This window comes from Rhopilema esculentum, chromosome 18 (genome assembly GCF_057945365.1).
Source record: "Rhopilema esculentum isolate cy_ngs chromosome 18, ASM5794536v1, whole genome shotgun sequence".
Classification (NCBI taxonomy): Eukaryota; Metazoa; Cnidaria; class Scyphozoa; order Rhizostomeae; family Rhizostomatidae; genus Rhopilema; species Rhopilema esculentum.
The window spans coordinates 2,145,146-2,163,578 of record NC_142832.1 but is presented as its reverse complement, the minus strand read 5'-3'; the positions used below and the strand labels follow the sequence as shown (position 1 = coordinate 2,163,578).

Sequence of the window (18,433 nt, the reverse complement as noted above, 5' to 3'; positions counted from 1 at the left end):
ACTAACTAAGTTTCTATAAAACTAACTAAGTTTCTATAAAATTAACTAAGTTTCTATCTAACTAACTAAGTTTATATCTAACTAACTAAGTTTCTATCTTACTAACTAAGTATCTAACTTGCTAAGTTTCTATCTAACTAACTTAGTTTCTAACTAACTAAGTTTATATCTAACTAACTAAGTTTCTATCTTACTAACTAAGTATCTAACTTGCTAAGTTTCTATCTAACTAACTTAGTTTCTATATGACTAACTAAGTCTCTATCTTACTAACTAAGTATCTAACTTGCTAAGTTTCTATCTAACTAACTTAGTTTCTATAAAACTAACTAAGTTTTTTGCTAACTAACTAAGTCTTTTGCTAACTAAATTTCTTTCTAACTGACTTAGTTTCTATCTATATCTGTATAAGTGTTTCTTGCTAACTAACTAAGTTTCTATCTTACTAACTAAGTATCTATTACTAACATTTCTATAAATAAGTTAGAAAAAATGTATAAGGTCGGAAAAAATTGGATTTTTAACCCTTTCAATTAAAGGAATGTAAGGCTTAGAAAAAAGGCAATTTGCTCGCTTTAATTTCTGTAGAAAGATAAGTGTATAGTTTTGGAAAAACAGTCTTATCTACTATTTTTATAAAAAAAAGGCTATAGACCAAGAAAATAAAATTTTCGCTAGCTTTCCTTTCAGTAGGAAAGTAAGTGTTAAGCCTTGGAATAAAATTTCAAATTTTGTTGACCCTATCTTTGGAGAAAGGCAAATGCTATAGGCTTTGAAGAGAAGAATATTTCGGTAGGTGTAACTTCGGTAAAATAGACCAATTTTGCTTACCGTATTTTTGGAGAAAAACTAATAAAATAGCCCCAGAAAAATATTAATAAACCACTCATAAAACGATTCACAAGTTTCATTTTATGTCATTTTGTTTTAAAAACTAATTATTCACAAAATACAAAAATTTCAATGTTATTTTCGGATCTTAAAAGCGCAATTTTATTCTATATCAACGAAATAAAATATAGTATATTTGCTAACGCTTGGTATAAGATCTGGTATCTCACGAAACCAAGTGATTTGGCAAAAAACGGGGGATTTGCAAATATTTAAACGGGGAATTTTTGGCATTAGTGATTCAGCTATAGCATCAAAAATAATCTTAACATCATGATAAAAGAAATTAAAAGCAAACATACCATGTTGATCAGGTTGGGAAAACATCCTTCCAGTTGTTGGAATCCAAATGAGCAACTCAAACTTGCAACGTGACTGAATGCGCGCAAAATTTGAAATAAGGAAACCAGCCAGTAACCTATATATATTCTCATTACAGGAGACATGCTTCAAATATGCTGTCTTTAATTATAGAAAATATTTTCTTTCTCTGACCATCAGACGAAAAAGTTGCTGAAAAAGCTAGAATAATATTTCTACCAGACCATGGGTTTTAGATAATTGCTGCCTTAACTTAGACAATCTATTCATAATTACAATCTTAAAGCTACGAAAATAAAGCTTTTTAATAATTTTACCGAAGACATCAGTATTATATTCCCCAAACATTAAATAAACGATATTTTAAATACCAATGAAACAATTATGATACAAACTCAATTTTAAATTAAGAAAATTCTGTAAATTTTCAAGACAGTTTTTAATCCTTACAACTACTGTGTCCCACGTATTAATTAAATAAATAACAAATCAACATTCTGCCCTTTGTTAGAAAAATTCCTATCCTGTCTCCTCGAATTATATTTTTGTGAAAACGAGAGCCGATCACAAATCTTCATTTTAACTATCTATAGCCTAATCAAGGTTTCTTAAGAAAAATGGGAGTACCAAAAGGCTCTTGTATTGGTAGGCCAATAGGGTGACAATAAAATTTTGTCAAATAAAATTATTTGAAACAAATGAAGACAAGATACTTCTGAAAAAATACCTTTCATCCGGTACCCGGCAATTGCTCTGGAAAGAGGTGATTTCGCAGTCCTTTGTTGCACCGTGATCGTTTCGCCATGATCGTTTCGCCATGATCGTTTCGCCATGAGCGATTGCATCTACCCTCTATTCGAATGGAAAACCATGAAAAATTTGTTATTCAATGTGAAGCCTTCACGGTCATCAACAGCATGTTTTCTTCTTTTTGCTATCGGAATTGACATCAAGGTTGAGAACGCTCATTTTCATGAGGGAATCTTCCTTTTCAGCAAGCAACCTGGAAATTGAGATAAGGCCTCGTTAATCGTTAAAAAAGGACAAAAATCTACTTAATATAATAAAATACAAACCTATAATTAATTTACATCAAGGATGAAAGGTTTAAATAGAATATTTAAATAAAGGACCTAGACTAGAAATGGCACAACTTCATTATCGGTACTGATATCTTATGAAGGGCTGCTGTGGTGCGAAGGTCAAAGGGAATGGACTCCTGATTACATCACCACGCTATACCAAAAGCTGGTGAAAACTGGTAACAACTTGGTCCTAGAAGGCAGCCCGGAATATTCACGCAGAACAATCAAAGGACAATCACATTCAAATTCACAAGGCCATTTTTCATAACGATGGATGCTTTTAAGGCCTATTTGATAGATAACCTTTTTGCTTGGTCCCTAAGTATGTAAAGAAAAGCATACTGAGTGCAAATAATGTGACAGACATTAGCTCTGTTGATCACGTTTTGATATTTGTCACCATAGTGAATTTTGTTGATGTTAGTTTTACCGTGCAAAGGCTTTGATATTTGTAAGGGTTTTATTGCTTTACACGTTCTCTTCTCTCTGGTTACTTAACAAAATGGTGTCGTTACCAGCATATATATTGTTCGCCTACAATTCGCCGCATTTGCGCAGCTACCATTGAAGAAAATTCTCTTTGGTAAAATAGGTGTTGTTCTTATATGGCTACATACATTTTTGGCACCGAGTAAAACAGGCCTTCCCATGTGTAAAACAGGCATCTTATGGAAAGCACAAATTTTGCTTGGTTATCAGTCGAATTCATTATTCTCTGGTACAAAGACAAGAAACTTCTGTTTTTTCGGCTTTGGCTTGTAAATTACTTAGTAAAACTAAATTGCTGCTTTTATTCGCAGTTATGTCACGCTTATACTCTTCATTTCTGTATTGGTTATCAAAGGAAACCCAAAAATCTTAGCAAAAAGAATTACAACTATGAAAACAAGAAGAGGTACCTGGACATTTTGACCATCGCCTCGTTGACCCCATGTCCCGATTTGGCACTCACTTCAAAGTATGCACTGCTGAAATCCTTGAAAAAAAAAACAATGTGTCAAATTTAATAGCTATTTGATTCTGCATTAAATCAATTTAATTTAAGTAAAAATGACTTCAGAAAAAGACATGCTTCAGATTTACATCTGACACTCCATTCATCAGATTATAAACATTTGGAGTAATGATCAAAAATACCAAACTAGAAATATTTACTGAGATATGGGTACAAATAAGCCAATCAGAAATGTGAGCACATGACTGGAAACACTACCCAATCAGTGCTGTCTGCCTTCAGAAAATATTACAAATAAAGTCCAAGGGTGTTGACAAACTTCAGTCTATGAATTCTAAATTGTTACATGAAATGACAACCAAGCAATCCCAATGATCGGTAATATTGTGCCTATAGTTTTTGAACAATCTGGGTGTTTTAGCAAATGTTGCCCGATGACAGAATCAAATGTTTTATTCAATGTTTTTGTATACCGAGGGGTTTGTTTCAGAGGAAGAGTTTTGCTTCTAATGTTGGAAGGGATGTGATGCTTTATTCTTTTCTCTAATCTTTGATTCGTGCGTCCTACGTGGTTTTTGTTTTAGATCTGCAAGATCGACGAGGCTGTTTTCTCGAAGAAAGAATGTAGTGATTTTTTCATAACGGAGAAATTTAGTTGATGTAAGATTATTCCTTATCTCATTGTTACACGAGTTTCAAATCTTAGATTTCACTTTTTTAAAGCTCACGGCGTGCAAATGCCGCCAATTTGTGGCTACAGCTGAAAGCAGCACAATAATAAATCAAAACAGATAATTGTAAATACATTAATGGTTCATAAGAAATCTTACTTGCGCCAGTTTTTCTCCAATGTCTACTTTGATCTTACGAAACCCATCATCAGCAAGATCGAGTTTATTTCCAAGGATCATCACTGTACACTCGGGCTCAGCAGAATCCTTGAAAAGAAGAAATAAGTCGTAAATAACGAAGAATGAAGTTAAAAATTCAAAAGATAATGAATCTGTCTGACTTTGTAAGTTTTTTCAAAGATATAAGACAGGCACAGAAATTTAGGGCTCGATACAAAAATGACTCGAATAGCAAAAACAGGCATGGTTAGATCGTGATTGGTACGATTTTCAATGGGGATCTGCAAAAATTTGTGTCTCTTGCTACAAGGGACAAGAATCGCCTAGAACATTTGGTAGGGTGCCTAAACACCAAGAACAAAATGATTTGCTCAGTAAATGAAGCAGCAAAGAAAATATTTTAGTTAGGGCCTTGGCATACCTCTACACTGTTCATCCAGTTCCTCATGTTTTTGAAAGATCTTTCTGAACATAAATCAAACATGACAATAACACCATCAGCTTTTCGGAAGTACTGTTTTGTGATGCTTCGAAATCTGAAAAAAACAAAACGAAGTTTTCGTCATTCCTCTGGGCTAAACCCTTCAGCTCTCTATCAAGAAGCACATAAATCAACCCTTGAAAAACCTTGGTCGGCAGTAACAAAAAATCATGCGCTGTCAGCCGACAAAAACTTAACAACACTAATACATAGCTCGTTTCTCTGCAGCGTGCAGTTAAACAAAATTAACCGATTAACAATTTCTAGCAGATTTGCCGTTTTATTGAGTAATAAAATACTTCAGGTAAATCATTCTTAAAAGAACCATTCTTGGTCAGAATAAAGTAGGCAATTTGTCATAAAAAAGTTTATTATGCTGGCAATTGTTTGCTTGAAATGAATTAACATAAATTATCACGAATATCTTGATAAATTGCTTACCTCTCCTGACCAGCTGTGTCCCATAGCTGCAACGCAACCCATTCTTGGAAAACCTTGACGATTTTCACTTGAAAGTCAACACCTAAGATAAATTAAACGCATCTTATTTGTCGTACCCAAGAAGTGCGTATTCAAGAGTTTTATATGGAGAAAAATCGATCAATTGAATGTTTACTTAAAACGTTCCATCATTTCAGGGGGAAAACCCAAGTCTAGATTGCCAAATCAAATATTATCATGTCTTCAAATTGTATCATTTATAACAGAAAACAACTTAATGCATCCGGTCATTATTCAACCGGGTTACTGGCAATATCACAGGACTATTCGGACCGGATCTTAAACCATAACCGATCATAAATGCTCCGGGATCATTACTAACAATGGTTCGTATAACATATTTTGATGCTAAAATCAACATAAAGATCGTGTTCTCTCACAGACGCTTCTTGTAACTATTGACAAATAATATGCAACTCGGTTGCTCTCCAACTTACCAATCGTTGCAGAAAAATTCGTTCGGAAGTGATTGAAGCAGAACCGGTGAATCAAACTGCTTTTACCGACTCCAGAATCACCAACAAAGACAATTTTGTACACCCGGTTAGGATTGGAAGGAGGCTCTTCAGAAGGTTGGGCATTCAAAGGAGCGTTCTACAATAAAGAGAATTATATATAATTTACAAGGACATAATACAAATTTCTAGTAAGTTTTTTAGTTTTAGATCAAAATGAAAGATACTTTCAAAAATGGGAACCATTAAAAATAGTAAAGGACTGCACAGCAACAAATAGTGAAACATTTGATTGGCTAAATGTTTCTTAGCATAAAGATCCCCTGTCTGAATATAAATGAAACTCTGAGGCTACATTCAATAATTAAAACTGCACCATTCCTGATCGATAATGCAACATTTTTAGAGCAACATTAAATATAAAAATTCTCAACACTTGAAGAAACGTTCTACTTGAAACAAAGCCTTAGCATTCCAATGTTCGGAATCAAGTTATTTGCAACCGTTGCATGTTGTTACACGTGTGAAAGCGATTCGAAAATCTATCATGACAAATATCTTACCGAACTGCTCGGATCATTTGAGTCACTGCCTGCCAATGCTTTTTGTTGTGTCTGTGGTTTCGCCAGATCATTCAGCATTTCACGCAAGTGCTTCTTGCTTTCTTCCATGTCCAAAGAAATGACCTCTTTCATTTCCTCTTCTACTCCATGTGACATTCTGTCTGCTTCACTCTCTGTTGCACTCATTTGATCCTCTGTTTGGCCGGGTACTTGCTCGTGTGAATTTCCTAATTCACTTTCCATATCCTCATGTGAAACTGAACCACTTTCATCATCGATGTTGAAATTTTCGTCATTCCGATACTTGTTGCCACAATTTTCCTCTTCTGCACCACACGTAGAACTAGATAGCTCGAGCTTCTTTACATCGTCAACTTTGTCATTAGTGTCCTCATTTTGAGCAACGCCTTCCGATCTGTTTATGCCATCAACCTCTCCATTCAATACGTGTTCATTTGACAGCTTTCTCCGCAACGCCTTAATATGCCCGATCACATCCTCGTCTTCATTTCTTGGCTGATACAAAGACTCGTTCCCGCCATGGATAGTTGGCAACATCCTACGCCGTCTTGTAGGTGATTCCTCGCTTGGGTTTTCGCTGCGTATTGGTGTCGAGGTCAAAACATCATGGTCGTCGCCAGGTGGCTCAAAGTATTTGTTTCCATTTTCAGTAGAGAAACCTGCAAGATATAAACAAAAGTACAATGCTTCTCTCCGAAACAAACATACAAGCTAACATAACGCTTCTGTGTACACAGTAGCATAAATTATGGAAAGTATGATCCATCAACAAGACACGTAACGCCAAATTCATCTAAGATCTTTGGCAAGAATTTTAGAAAAGATTCAAGGATTCGAAGAGTTCTGTAGAGATGAATGTTTAGATTATCAAATGAAGGGTTTGATGGAAGGCACGAAAACGTGTTCAAAAGACCTTGCTGTCATGGAAAAGAAAACGAATCAGAAGATCTGCGTCTACACGAAAATGATGCGTTACAAGATCACGATTTCAAACGAGCCCATTTTGTAAGGGGTTTCAAAACCTTTTGCAGTCGCAGATTCATAGTTGTCGTGTGGACGGGAGGTAAGAACAAAATTTGAAAATTTATTTTTGAATACCGCCTAAGATTCCTAAAGAAAACGTTGCTATTGATATTAAGCGTTTTTACAAATAAGAGGCTACAAATTACTCACTTGCTGAAAGTGTACCAGTATCACTGTTATAGTCCATGCTTTCAGTATCACCTGTTGGGAAGGACGCATCTCATTATAAAAAAATATAAAGGAAAATCGATGTATTCATACTCTTTGCTATAATTAATATGTTTATTCTGCATGACATAATTATGGATAATTTTGGTACATGAAAAGGAAAAGGAATAAAGCACCATATTATTTGGAAACAGTGAAGTTTAGAAACATTCTAGCAGACTTTCGAGGGCTTATTTGCAAAAAAGCAACCTAGAAATAAACGGTTATAATTTCAGAGGTATGACAGGCCAGTTAAGAGCCTCTTTGAAAACATGGAAGTTGTGACTAAAAAGGATTACATTGAATTCTTTATTTCTAGTAAAAGTTACTTTTGCTTCAATCTAAGCTCCCAGATTACTTCTTTATATTTTAAGGAGCACTGGCAAGAAGCCTTGGCATCCACATTTTCTGCTTTTATAGCCCTAACATTAGCATGGGTGCATCTTCTATGGCGCAAAACCTGGCTACATTAACAATCTAGATTCACAGTGCATTCAGAGTGTCATTTACCTAGCATCAATTCCCCGTCTTCCTCAACGGCCCTGATGAGTCTCCTTCGCCATTCAGGGTGATCATCTTCGTTGAAAGAATCTTGCCGCATGTCGTCAGGGGGGATATCACCATAAACTAAGCTCTCTTGGCTGCCTCTGCAAATGAAAAATAACAAAGCTTCAAAAGAGAATTCGTGCTTGGTAAACTGGAAAAACTCCATGAGGGCAACATAAAAATTACTAATTTATGTGCAATTGGAGTTTAACAGGAGTTCGACGGGGGTGCAACGGGTACTGAGGTCTGGGATTCGATCATAGGACAATTTCGGATGCTGCTATATTTTCTTAGCCGATACATATATCGAGCTCTCTTTAGAAAAACTGGCAGGGCACAGATTGTAGGAGTAAAGGGGATACTCATTCTTGATACCTTTGGAATGTTTAATCCTTTCTTGCATTGGTTAAGAAAAGTAGGTTTAATCAAGTCCAGAGTTAGCCCCGTATTATTCTTGTTTGCCAAAGATTCAAAAGCTATGCCATTGAACTGGTCAAAGGTAGAACTTGTGTGGAAAAAGGTCTTGTTGGTAAGGTCGAAATGAAAAGGATCAAGGACGTATATGACTCAAACTCAGCTGCGTCCCGTCTACCAGCAGTAGCTTTTTTAATGCATTTAGGATTGGTTATTTAAAAAGGCCAGTTCCTGCAAGTATCGATAAAGTATAGAGAGTAGCTGACATATCTTGAAAGGTTAAATGTGTTTGATTACAAAATTCTTTAACATCCTTGAACAAAAATATCATATAACAAAAATGGTCTTACAAAAACTGCTCAAAAGAATAATACTCCTTGTTTCTTGAATTAAAGAGCTAGACAATCACAGACACAACAACAACTTACACATAAAGAATCGCAAACATCGTTATGGCTTATTGTTTAGAAAGGTTACATGGGGTATTTATTCTTCGCCATTTATCATGAATTGAAAATAAGGTTTATCAAATTTGCACACATTTATCACCTAGTTAGAATTTACTGTTTTACAATCCTTTAAAGATCTAAAATCAACAAAGATACCCATAACATTTATGGAATTTAAGTAGAAGCCTTGGAAACATTTTTTTGAGGAAAATTTCATATAAAAAGCTAGTAATAAGTGCAATATATATATTGGTCAAAATATTGTCGAAGTATAGGTAGTTGTTCATGACTTTTTAATGTATTCATATTGTATAGAAATATTTGGTATTTAGCATTTCTTGTTTAGAATTGACACAGGGAAAATACTTTCGGTAGTTAAACAAGATTACATGTTGAATGTTAGCTGCTCAGAGCTAAAAAGAGCTTTAACATGCAAAAATATGATGAAAGGAAAACTCCAGTAATGTAGTAATACATATCCAAGGGGATGTTACACACTAAACCGGATTCATTTCGTACCGGATTCATTCCGTACCTGATTCACCTATGATCACAAGTTGACGCTACCTCCACACTCTTCCGAAATATCTATTGTCTATAAGCCGTTGCAGAGCAACGTGGAATATCGCCATTTTGGTTTCTATTTTCTTTGTGAGATCAAAAAGTGTGTTGAACAGTTTTGAAATAGAGACTGCAGTTTTTAAACAGAAGTTCCGTAGCAAAACCCTATTGGATTCATGCATTCACACAATCCTCAAAAATGATCCGATACGGTTCCATACTACGTTCGAAGCGGAATGATTTGATTCGGATCAGATTCAATCGTCATCGTGTAAACAGAATGCCTAACAATTACCAAAAAGAATTCGATACGAAATGAATCCGGTATAGTGAGAACAGGGCCAATGTCGGCTCTAACAATCTTCAAAGAAACAATGTGCGTTGCTATGTGTGTGCATGTATGATTATCGTGTGCGCATGTGCATGATGAAGTCGGACTTACCGGCTTGGCTCAAAGTACAATGACATTAAAGATCCTTGCTTCTCAAGAAGATTTCTGTTTCTTTTGAGAGAATGGCAAAAGTTAAGTTGAAAGAAAGTGTAAGTATTATAGATGGTGTTAGATGACATGATGGGCTTTGAAATATGATATTATAACGATTTAATAAATATTTTATTGCCATTAAGTATATTTATTTGATGGCAGCATTGAATACGTTTAAACCTTATTAATACGTAAGGCATTTTATAAACAGCATGGTTAAGATATGAATTTAAACAAACGTTAGAATAATTATATAGTGGTAAAGCACACAACCGCAAAAAAATTTATTCCACCCTTATAAATCACACAAAAACAAACAAATACACACCAATACTTAATATTTGTATAACATTTAGGAGTCATTTTGTTCGAGTCAATGAATGAAATTCAATCATGGTGTAATAAAGATTTACCTTGCCGAAGTGCTCGAATTTTGACGTCCTCGTTTCGTAGCACTGAAATATGAGCTCATGATTGAACCGGTCTTCTGCAAAGGTATCTTCCCCTGAAATGAAAATGTAAATTCAGAAAAAAAACCTAATGAAAGGTGCAAGATGGAAAAAGAATCCTTCTCATGAAGCTTTTGGCATGAAAATGTTTGCCATTTCTAAACGCTCAACTCGTAGAAATCTTAAAAAATATATCCTAGATTTGGAGAATATCTTATAGCATAACAAAAGACTTGCTACATTTGCTACAATTTTCCTCTTAATCAAACACTACTTTACATTGCGTATCAAAATTAAGCCGTATTTACCATGAAGAGGTCCTGTTCAAATGTAATACATTATGAATTCGAATAAATTATCATGAATTATCTAAATTTATCACAATTACCTATTAAAATTGACAATGTTGATAAAGATGAACATAGCCTGTCTGAACCATGTAGCAAATACCCAAACTGTACACTTTCAAATAAATTTAAAGTTTGTATATGTAACAGTCTGATTTACAAAAGTAAGAGCAACTACTGGTTAGTGAAACCTACCTCGGCCATATGAATCTCATCATCAAGACTCGTGGTTCGATCTGCTCGCTATAAATATAAGAATAATTAAATTATAATACAATCTGGATGATATCGTGGTAGCAGAGCCAAAGTTTCCAAATAGCCTAGAGGAAGCAATCCACACTCGCATCAATATTCGTTTACACAATTTCATGTAGGAGAAAATTCTTACTGGTAATTCTCTGTTGAAAAAGAAACTGATCTCTTTTTTTTGACAAATACAGAAAATCTAAATCTGCCCTGCAAAAAATATTTTCCTAGATCCCTTTAATAGAAAGAGCTCTAAATACCAAATAAAAAAAACTGTACGCTGAAGATCATTAGCTTTTCTGTGAGTGTATCTCAAATTACGTACAAACAGATCAGTTACAGGTATAAAGTAGAAAAGAAGTACCAGAAAAATTTGATTAACGAAAGGGTTTTTCCTTTGGCATGAGCCTAGCTAACAATTGCCAGCCAGATCTTATAGACTGGACTTTAAATGATTGCCTAGCTTTTTAGTTGTACAAGATGAAAACCTACTGTCTTCCAGAAAGAAAATAAAGTAACGAAGCAGCAGAAATTTGTCACAGACTAAATATATTCCAGAAAGAGTCGTCGAATGTTGAAGGCAAATATATGACTAGGCACAATAAAAGCTTTTCTGTTTTTGATATTAATGAAACAGCTTTGTGATTTGATAGATCAATCTGAGAAAGGATGGAATATACATCAATAAAAAAATAATAAACGTTTGAGCAGTGAAAGCACATACCATCTTCATTGATGATTCGATAGCATCCTTGTCGTCTCTGAGTTTCTGGTTCATTTCTCTGCAAAAGAATTTGAATTTAGTGCATAAGTAAAAAGATATTCCTTTATAACATATTTATATATTTTATTTGTGCAGGGAAAATATATTTTTGAAGCTTAGGTCTTGACCTCTTAACCGACGAGAAAACCGAGGTATTTTTTTTTCAAACATTCCAAACCATCAAACCTTGAGGATATACATAGCCTTTAGGCATATGCGCTCTAAACATTTTTCCGACCATACGTGAAAATATAAATATAAAACCATAAATAAGAAAAAATGCACAGAAAAGTGTATTGGAGAGGCGAAACTCAATGAGTACTTTGGTGATATTATACAAGAAAAAAATTGGATGGATATGTGCTGTGACTTTAGGAAAAATGCTGGCAGAGAAGCTCGTAAGTACAAGTCGTTTCTGATATAAACTGGTGGGTCTTTATCTAGATAGGCTGTGCCACTTGTTTATAACTACAAGAAAGATTGTACCACATTGGCGGAAAAAAGAAGCAACATTGGCCAATTTAATTTCAGTCGTTACACTCGAGGGTTCTCTGATTAACATTCTAGGTAACGTACGTAACAAGCCCAGAACAAAAACAAAAGGTTGGAAAGAATCTGGATGTAATTACCGGGTTTGTTTCTAATGATTTTAATTTCAGGCATTGTAAACCGGGTAGAGTTGGCTTTATCAACTTTTCTTCTATCCAACAGTAAGTAAATAAAATAATTTGCATTAATCACTTTAAATACGTAACATCGAATTTTTCAAATGTGGCAACCTTAATAAACAAAATAATGCCTTGATTGTTATGCAGTAACAACCAGGGCAATAGAGAAGAGTGAGGACTCACCGGAGCATATCTAATTGACGAATCAAGCTTTCATGTTCTTTCTGCATTCCATGTGATGCTTGCATGGCAGCACTAAAAGAACGTACAACAGATCAGAAATTAATATGAAAAGATTAAAAACTTTCTTTGCATTGCTATTTTTGCTATTGAATCGGTTTATTATCGCTATAGAATAATGATACATAATTAAAGACCGTTAAAGATTGAAAAAATATGGAAATATAAAATCAAGTTTATTCAACAGATGGTTTGAATCCTAAAGCTCTCTCCTAAAATCCCCCATTTGCTTTGGAATATAAAATTGAAAGACGTACCGTATCCGGTCTCTTTTTTCCTTAGCTGTCGAGGCTTGCAATGTTGAGACGTACACTTGAGTGTCTTCCAAGCTTGACACCGAGGTTTTCAGCCTTTCTTCCAGTTCAGAATTTTGCTAAAATTGTATAAAATAAAAGGAACATGTATTAATCATCCAAGCGATCAATGTGATTAAAACAAAATATGTTGTTTTCACAAAGTACAAAGCTATCAGAATAAAGTTATGATTTAGGCATTCTTTTTGTCACTTTGAGTTACCCGGAACAAGATCTCACTAGTTCTTGCTGAAATGTGGTAAAATATCGAAGTAGCTAGCCATAAGAACTTCTATGCTGAAATTATCAGGCAAAACAAGCTGTACCAATTTCCATGCGACACTTAAACAATAACAAACGGCTTGTGTGTAGCTGTCGGCTACACTGAATGCAACTTTGGCTGCTTATGAAAGGAATTTGATTGATAAATTTACCTGCACTAGTTTTATGTTCTCCTGCTTCAAATTATGTTCGTGTTGTTGGATTTCGAAGAGCCGTTCTTCCAACTGTGAGAAGAAATAAAAACAAATGAAATTTATGAAATACAAAAACAAATAAAAAATTTGATTGATTGTCAGTCTAGAATTTTGATTGTCAAAGGAAACATAACACAAAAAGAACATTTACATCTTTTGTTAATAAGAGAATAGTCAATGATATAATTCGAATCAATAACAAATGACCAAGACACGAAGCCAAACAGATCCATCTTAAAACATGTAACCATCTTGTGAGGTAAAATGAAATGCCTTCCTAAGGTAGAATGGCAGTCGTTATGATGGTATCAGACGCTTATTCCAAATGCTTATCAAGTATCTAGGTCTTAGAAATACAAAGGTCAGAAGGTGCAACGTCCCAGCATCATAAGAATCTTTCTCCAAACTGATTACCGCGTTTCCTTTCCTAGTATATCTGTATTTCTGTAAAATATTCAACATCTTTTCAATGTGAAAATGGACTTGGAGGGCTAGAAAATCCATGGCCTCTGCATTCAAAATCATTATAAATCGATCAATGCTCAATATGGATGTGACATCGAGAAACATGTTGGGTTCTTTTATGAAATCAAATCGTTCAAATCACATCTTTAAACGCTTCAAAGCCAACAAGTAGCAAATCAGACTGGAAATACCACTACGAAAGCCCGCGAAAGCCACCGGTCTCATTGTCCATGATAAAGATAGGCCAAGCTCCGAGTATTATTTTCATGACAAAGTGACACTCTGTCTTTTTCGATACACCAATTTAGGTTGAAGAAACATGCGAGACCATACTACAAGAAATGGCCAACATCATAAACTATCAAATGATGTGACTAGCATTTCAGATGCACGCATCAACAGAAACAACTCTCGAAAATGCACACAAAAATACCAACAGATTACACCAAAAACATTCATATACCAATGCCAGTCATACACCAATACCTGGTCATAAGCAAAAGAAGAATCAATTCTTGCGATTGTACAGAACAATCGGTGCAAAAACCGCTAATCAATAAAACTTATTCAAAATCGCTTGAACAGACAGGTGGGCACAAATATTGGCAATAAGCTAATTGACAACTGCTTATAGATTAAATTAACTGATCGTGTGCAAAATGGTCTTGGGAATCTACCATAGCAACCATAGCATTGCAAAAATTACTAGCCTGATCAGGGCTTAGAGCCCCAGTTTTTGTCAAAACGTCCTTGAACCATGCCATGATTAATCTTTGTATTGGCTTTTAGCAAGTGTGTGCCTTATTTCCACACAACCGCAGCCCAAAAACAAGGAATGTTGAAAAGATATACTATGGCGATTCGTTTTAAAACATATCTGCAACTTTTACATTGATTATATTTTCCATATCCCATGATTTAATATTATTTTCATGCTGATTGTTCAACATAAGCTAACTCCACAAGGGCATCAGTTGCAGACTTCCGAAGCCAATGTAACAGGGCCCCATCTATAGTGACTGGCTTACTCCAGGCCTTATTTATGCTTTTATCCAATAACCCACTCGCCCCTTTACAACGATGTTTATGCAAAGCAAGCCTAAACACTTGCTCCGCATAACTTGCTTTCTTGGCATTATTTTGGCGGAAAGAAGATCATAAAGAGGAGCACCAATATATGAAAATAAGGCATACACAACACTGGACTTTTCTGACATTCTAGGTAAGGCTTATTGGCAAATTTACAAAATCGTTATTACGAGGTGCGTTCAGAAAGTTTGTGGATTTGAAACTGGTCAAACATTACATTTTCATTGTCTCATTTCACAAGAAAGAATCGTACGCACCTCTTGCTATTAAAGGTGTTTTACTTGTGTTTAGGGACCAAACAAAGTATTAGTTTTGTACGCATAATTAATACGCATATGACCCTACGCATTTATATATCAGAAGATCAAGTGGCAAATAGAATTAGTCTATTTACCTCGCGTTGAGTCGTCATCAACCTTGTAAGCTGAGAATCTTTATCTTCAAGCTGAATTTTCATCTCTTCTCTTATCATTTTCTCTCTTCTTGCTTCCTAAGGGACAAACAAAGAGAAAAATCCTGTTTAAAGGACTGTAGAAATCCATTACAAGCTGTCAGTATTATTTACCAATAAAAATCTTTTGCGTGTAAGGTGAACGTTTAACCGAAATTATTTGACATTATTTGTGAAATAAACTAGCGTGGCTTGGCGGGATTGGAGATTTTATCGCTTCAAGATTCCTTATTTCTGGTAATTCCTGATCTGTTGGTGGATGGATGACGTCAAACAGCATTGCATTATCTTGCATGGCCAGACGAGATCAAGAAAACAGAAATGATATCAGCTAGAGTATATAATTTCGGTGTCATGTTGACTCTTTGAATATACTAAATTGCGTACGATCAATATAATACATAATAACGATGAATGTAAGTAAATTGTACCAGGAATAAATAATAGATTAGTGAATAACGATGTTTCCAGCATAGCCCGTTATCAAGTTAAATTGAAAGCGACGATTAACAAATTGCAGCATAAACAAAGCGCACTAGTAAAACAAAATTAAGCCTAGGGAAGACAGAACTTGAACAGTTTCTAGTAGTAGATTTACATGCCACAGTGTAAATGGCTCGTACATGCGAAAAGAGTCTGCGTCGAGCCAACTGTCTGAGAACTTCGAACAAAGGTTTGCTTTTTGGACATCCTTCAAGATTTAATGAAATTTATAACTGGGTACCCTTGGCCACCTCCTGGCAGAAAAGCTCTATTTTTATAAACATTTGAAGCAACAACAAAAGGTGTCAAGCAATTATCTTTTAGACACTAAGAAATTAAAGACAATCTCAAATACGATTTTAGTTTGAGAATGACAAGTCGATATCAGGTCTTTTTCGTTTTCTCAACAGGTTCTACGTTATAGCATCTAGTAATCTTCAAACACAACGAATGACATACCAGGTCGTTTATCTTGGTTTTTTCAGTTTTAATTTGCTGTTCCATTTCCTCATACAATTTCTGTACTTCTATATCGTGCGACAGTGCTTTTCTGCAAAATAAATTTGTTTGAGTTACTAAAAAATCTTAAATAATAATACATTTAAACGTTCAATATTCGCAGTGCTCTTTAGCTGCTTTTTGTGTAAAGGACATTATATCCGATGTTTTCAAATTTACACGTAATTAAATAGTTAAATAATGATCTAGAACAGTGACAGCCAAGCCAAATGGCTATATTAGTACCGACTTGAAAACTACTACCACACGGCAAAAATCACGTCATAAAAAAGATACATTAAAAACAAGTTATTCATAAACATTGGAGAAATATTTCAACTGAAGAATCCAATTTTGCAGAAACAGCTATCAAACTCCACGATTACCAAACTCAAGTCGCCATAAATTTAAGAATTCATTTATTAAAATATTGTACACAAGTCAAAGCACTGTAAAATATCCGGCAAATGGCCAAAAAACGGACTTCTTGACCAAAGAAACAGCGAGTCACCTGTAGCCCCCAAGTTTTAAAAATGCGAAAAACCGTGCATCAAAGACGAAAGTTTTTAATCCATTCGTTTCAAACCAAGGTTTTTGAATAACATATCCATGACGTTCTTATGTAGAGAAGTCTCTGTTTTCCTCTGAAGTTAAAAGGCCTAATGTTCAAAGTGACAGCCCCATGGCATATGACTGTCTTATTTGCGAAACTTCAATGACAAACTCTCATGAAATTTTTATGCACTGCTAAAATCAAGCTTAAGATTAATAAATGTCAGCTGTTACCAAAAAAAAATTCAGAAACTCCGCAGTTTAGTAATTTACTGAACTAATTGTCGGACAAACATCACATACTCCGTTTTGAATTGTGTACAATACAAATCAGAATTTTACTTAGGCCAGATGAGAGATTTATGTTAAAATAACGGTAACGGAAATATGGGAGGAGATGATTTAGCAGCAAAGCAAACAACCCGCGTGCTTTCAGATTCTTACATCGGGGGATGATGTGAAATGAAGAGCAATCAATAATTAAGCACAATTTACGATATAATGGTTAAGGGCCCACACAAAAAAGTAATTTAAGGCAACTTTAACGAATTGAAAGTAATATGACGCTGGTTAGTCATTATAATCAAAGGCAGATAATATATTATAATAGTAAAGGTTCATAAAATGTTACTAGACGGAAGGCTCAATATAAAAAAACAAAAATTTTCTATACTAGGTCTTCAGGTTATCGAAAAAATTTTAATAGTAGATTTTGATTTGAACTACACAAAAAATAAACTTATGGAACAGGTTCTTTTGGGAGAGAATATTTCTGCTAGGTTCTTAAATTCTTAAATTGTTTCTTAGATTTTTTGTTAGTTTCTTAGAGCAATGATTCTTAAATTGTTTCTTAGATTGTTTGCTGTTTCGTGATAGCGAAAATGTACTGCCCTTTTTCAAAAGATGCTCTGAATTTAAAAAACTTTGGCTGAATTGTCTCAAAAAAATTCCAGGAACATTTTGGATGATACGAGATAGGATGTTAAACTGAATTGCTCAAACAGAATTACTGAATTACTGATCAATAAAAAAGCAAAAAGTGAATGCTTAAATGGCTGAATGAATTATTAATGATCCCTCTTTTAAATGCCTCCCTTATCAAGAACTCCCCCCAGGGCATGAGAAAATTGTTTCCTCCCTGCAACCAGACAAAAATCATGCATAAATCTCCTGTGAGAATGGGACACCAAAAACCGTAATGATGTGTCACTAGTTTTATGAAACAAAGATTCTTAATCCAGATGAAAAACTGTAAACTTTCATCAAACAAGAATTTTCAAAAACATTCTCAAGGGTTCTTCGGTAGAAAACCCATTTTAACCTGTACAAGGCACACATATAAGATACATTTGTTTCGCCTTCGTGTTTTTCTTTTGATAAACATGAAAGAAACAAAGGTGCTTCTTACAAAAGAGTATCTTTCAAAAAATTTCCTGCAGAACTTTATTCATGAAAAACTTCCTGTGATTGTCCAGTCACATGGTCTAGTAAGTTTTCATGCCCTGTCCCCTCCCCCTCAATTGGTGAGCAAGAACTTTATTAGCAACCAAACATTTAATAGAGGATTCACTGCATGTCTAGTTTAAACGTTGCTCTTGCAAAAGA

General features: G+C 34.7%; 1 protein-coding gene and 1 long non-coding RNA gene across 3 annotated transcripts in view; one reads left to right on the top strand and one right to left on the bottom strand.

The window, feature by feature from the left end:
- Positions 1 to 889: 889 nt before the first annotated feature.
- LOC135680740 (EF-hand calcium-binding domain-containing protein 4B) overlaps positions 890 to 18,433 on the bottom strand; it is a 41,420-nt gene continuing 23,876 nt past the window's right edge. The window contains exons 5-22 of one of the 2 annotated variants that reach the window (XM_065194891.2): positions 16,238 to 16,328; positions 15,239 to 15,334; positions 13,249 to 13,320; positions 12,779 to 12,894; positions 12,465 to 12,536; positions 11,575 to 11,632; positions 10,800 to 10,847; positions 10,222 to 10,313; positions 9,767 to 9,826; positions 7,865 to 8,001; positions 7,298 to 7,348; positions 6,104 to 6,783; positions 5,523 to 5,679; positions 5,026 to 5,107; positions 4,525 to 4,639; positions 4,083 to 4,190; positions 3,197 to 3,273; positions 890 to 2,215 (exon numbers count right to left, since the gene is read on the bottom strand). In XM_065194891.2, coding sequence (XP_065050963.2) covers positions 2,122 to 2,215; positions 3,197 to 3,273; positions 4,083 to 4,190; positions 4,525 to 4,639; positions 5,026 to 5,107; positions 5,523 to 5,679; positions 6,104 to 6,783; positions 7,298 to 7,348; positions 7,865 to 8,001; positions 9,767 to 9,826; positions 10,222 to 10,313; positions 10,800 to 10,847; positions 11,575 to 11,632; positions 12,465 to 12,536; positions 12,779 to 12,894; positions 13,249 to 13,320; positions 15,239 to 15,334; positions 16,238 to 16,328 — 2,206 coding nt within the window. In that variant the 3' untranslated portion in view covers positions 890 to 2,121. The remainder of the gene's footprint in view (positions 2,216 to 3,196; positions 3,274 to 4,082; positions 4,191 to 4,524; positions 4,640 to 5,025; positions 5,108 to 5,522; positions 5,680 to 6,103; positions 6,784 to 7,297; positions 7,349 to 7,864; positions 8,002 to 9,766; positions 9,827 to 10,221; positions 10,314 to 10,799; positions 10,848 to 11,574; positions 11,633 to 12,464; positions 12,537 to 12,778; positions 12,895 to 13,248; positions 13,321 to 15,238; positions 15,335 to 16,237; positions 16,329 to 18,433) is intronic. The other variant, XM_065194892.2, reaches the window with a different exon arrangement.
- On the top strand, positions 12,890 to 17,468 carry LOC148958056 (uncharacterized). Its single transcript, XR_016144886.1, has 2 exons — positions 12,890 to 14,977; positions 15,340 to 17,468. It is a non-coding gene; the product is annotated as an uncharacterized LOC148958056 (long non-coding RNA).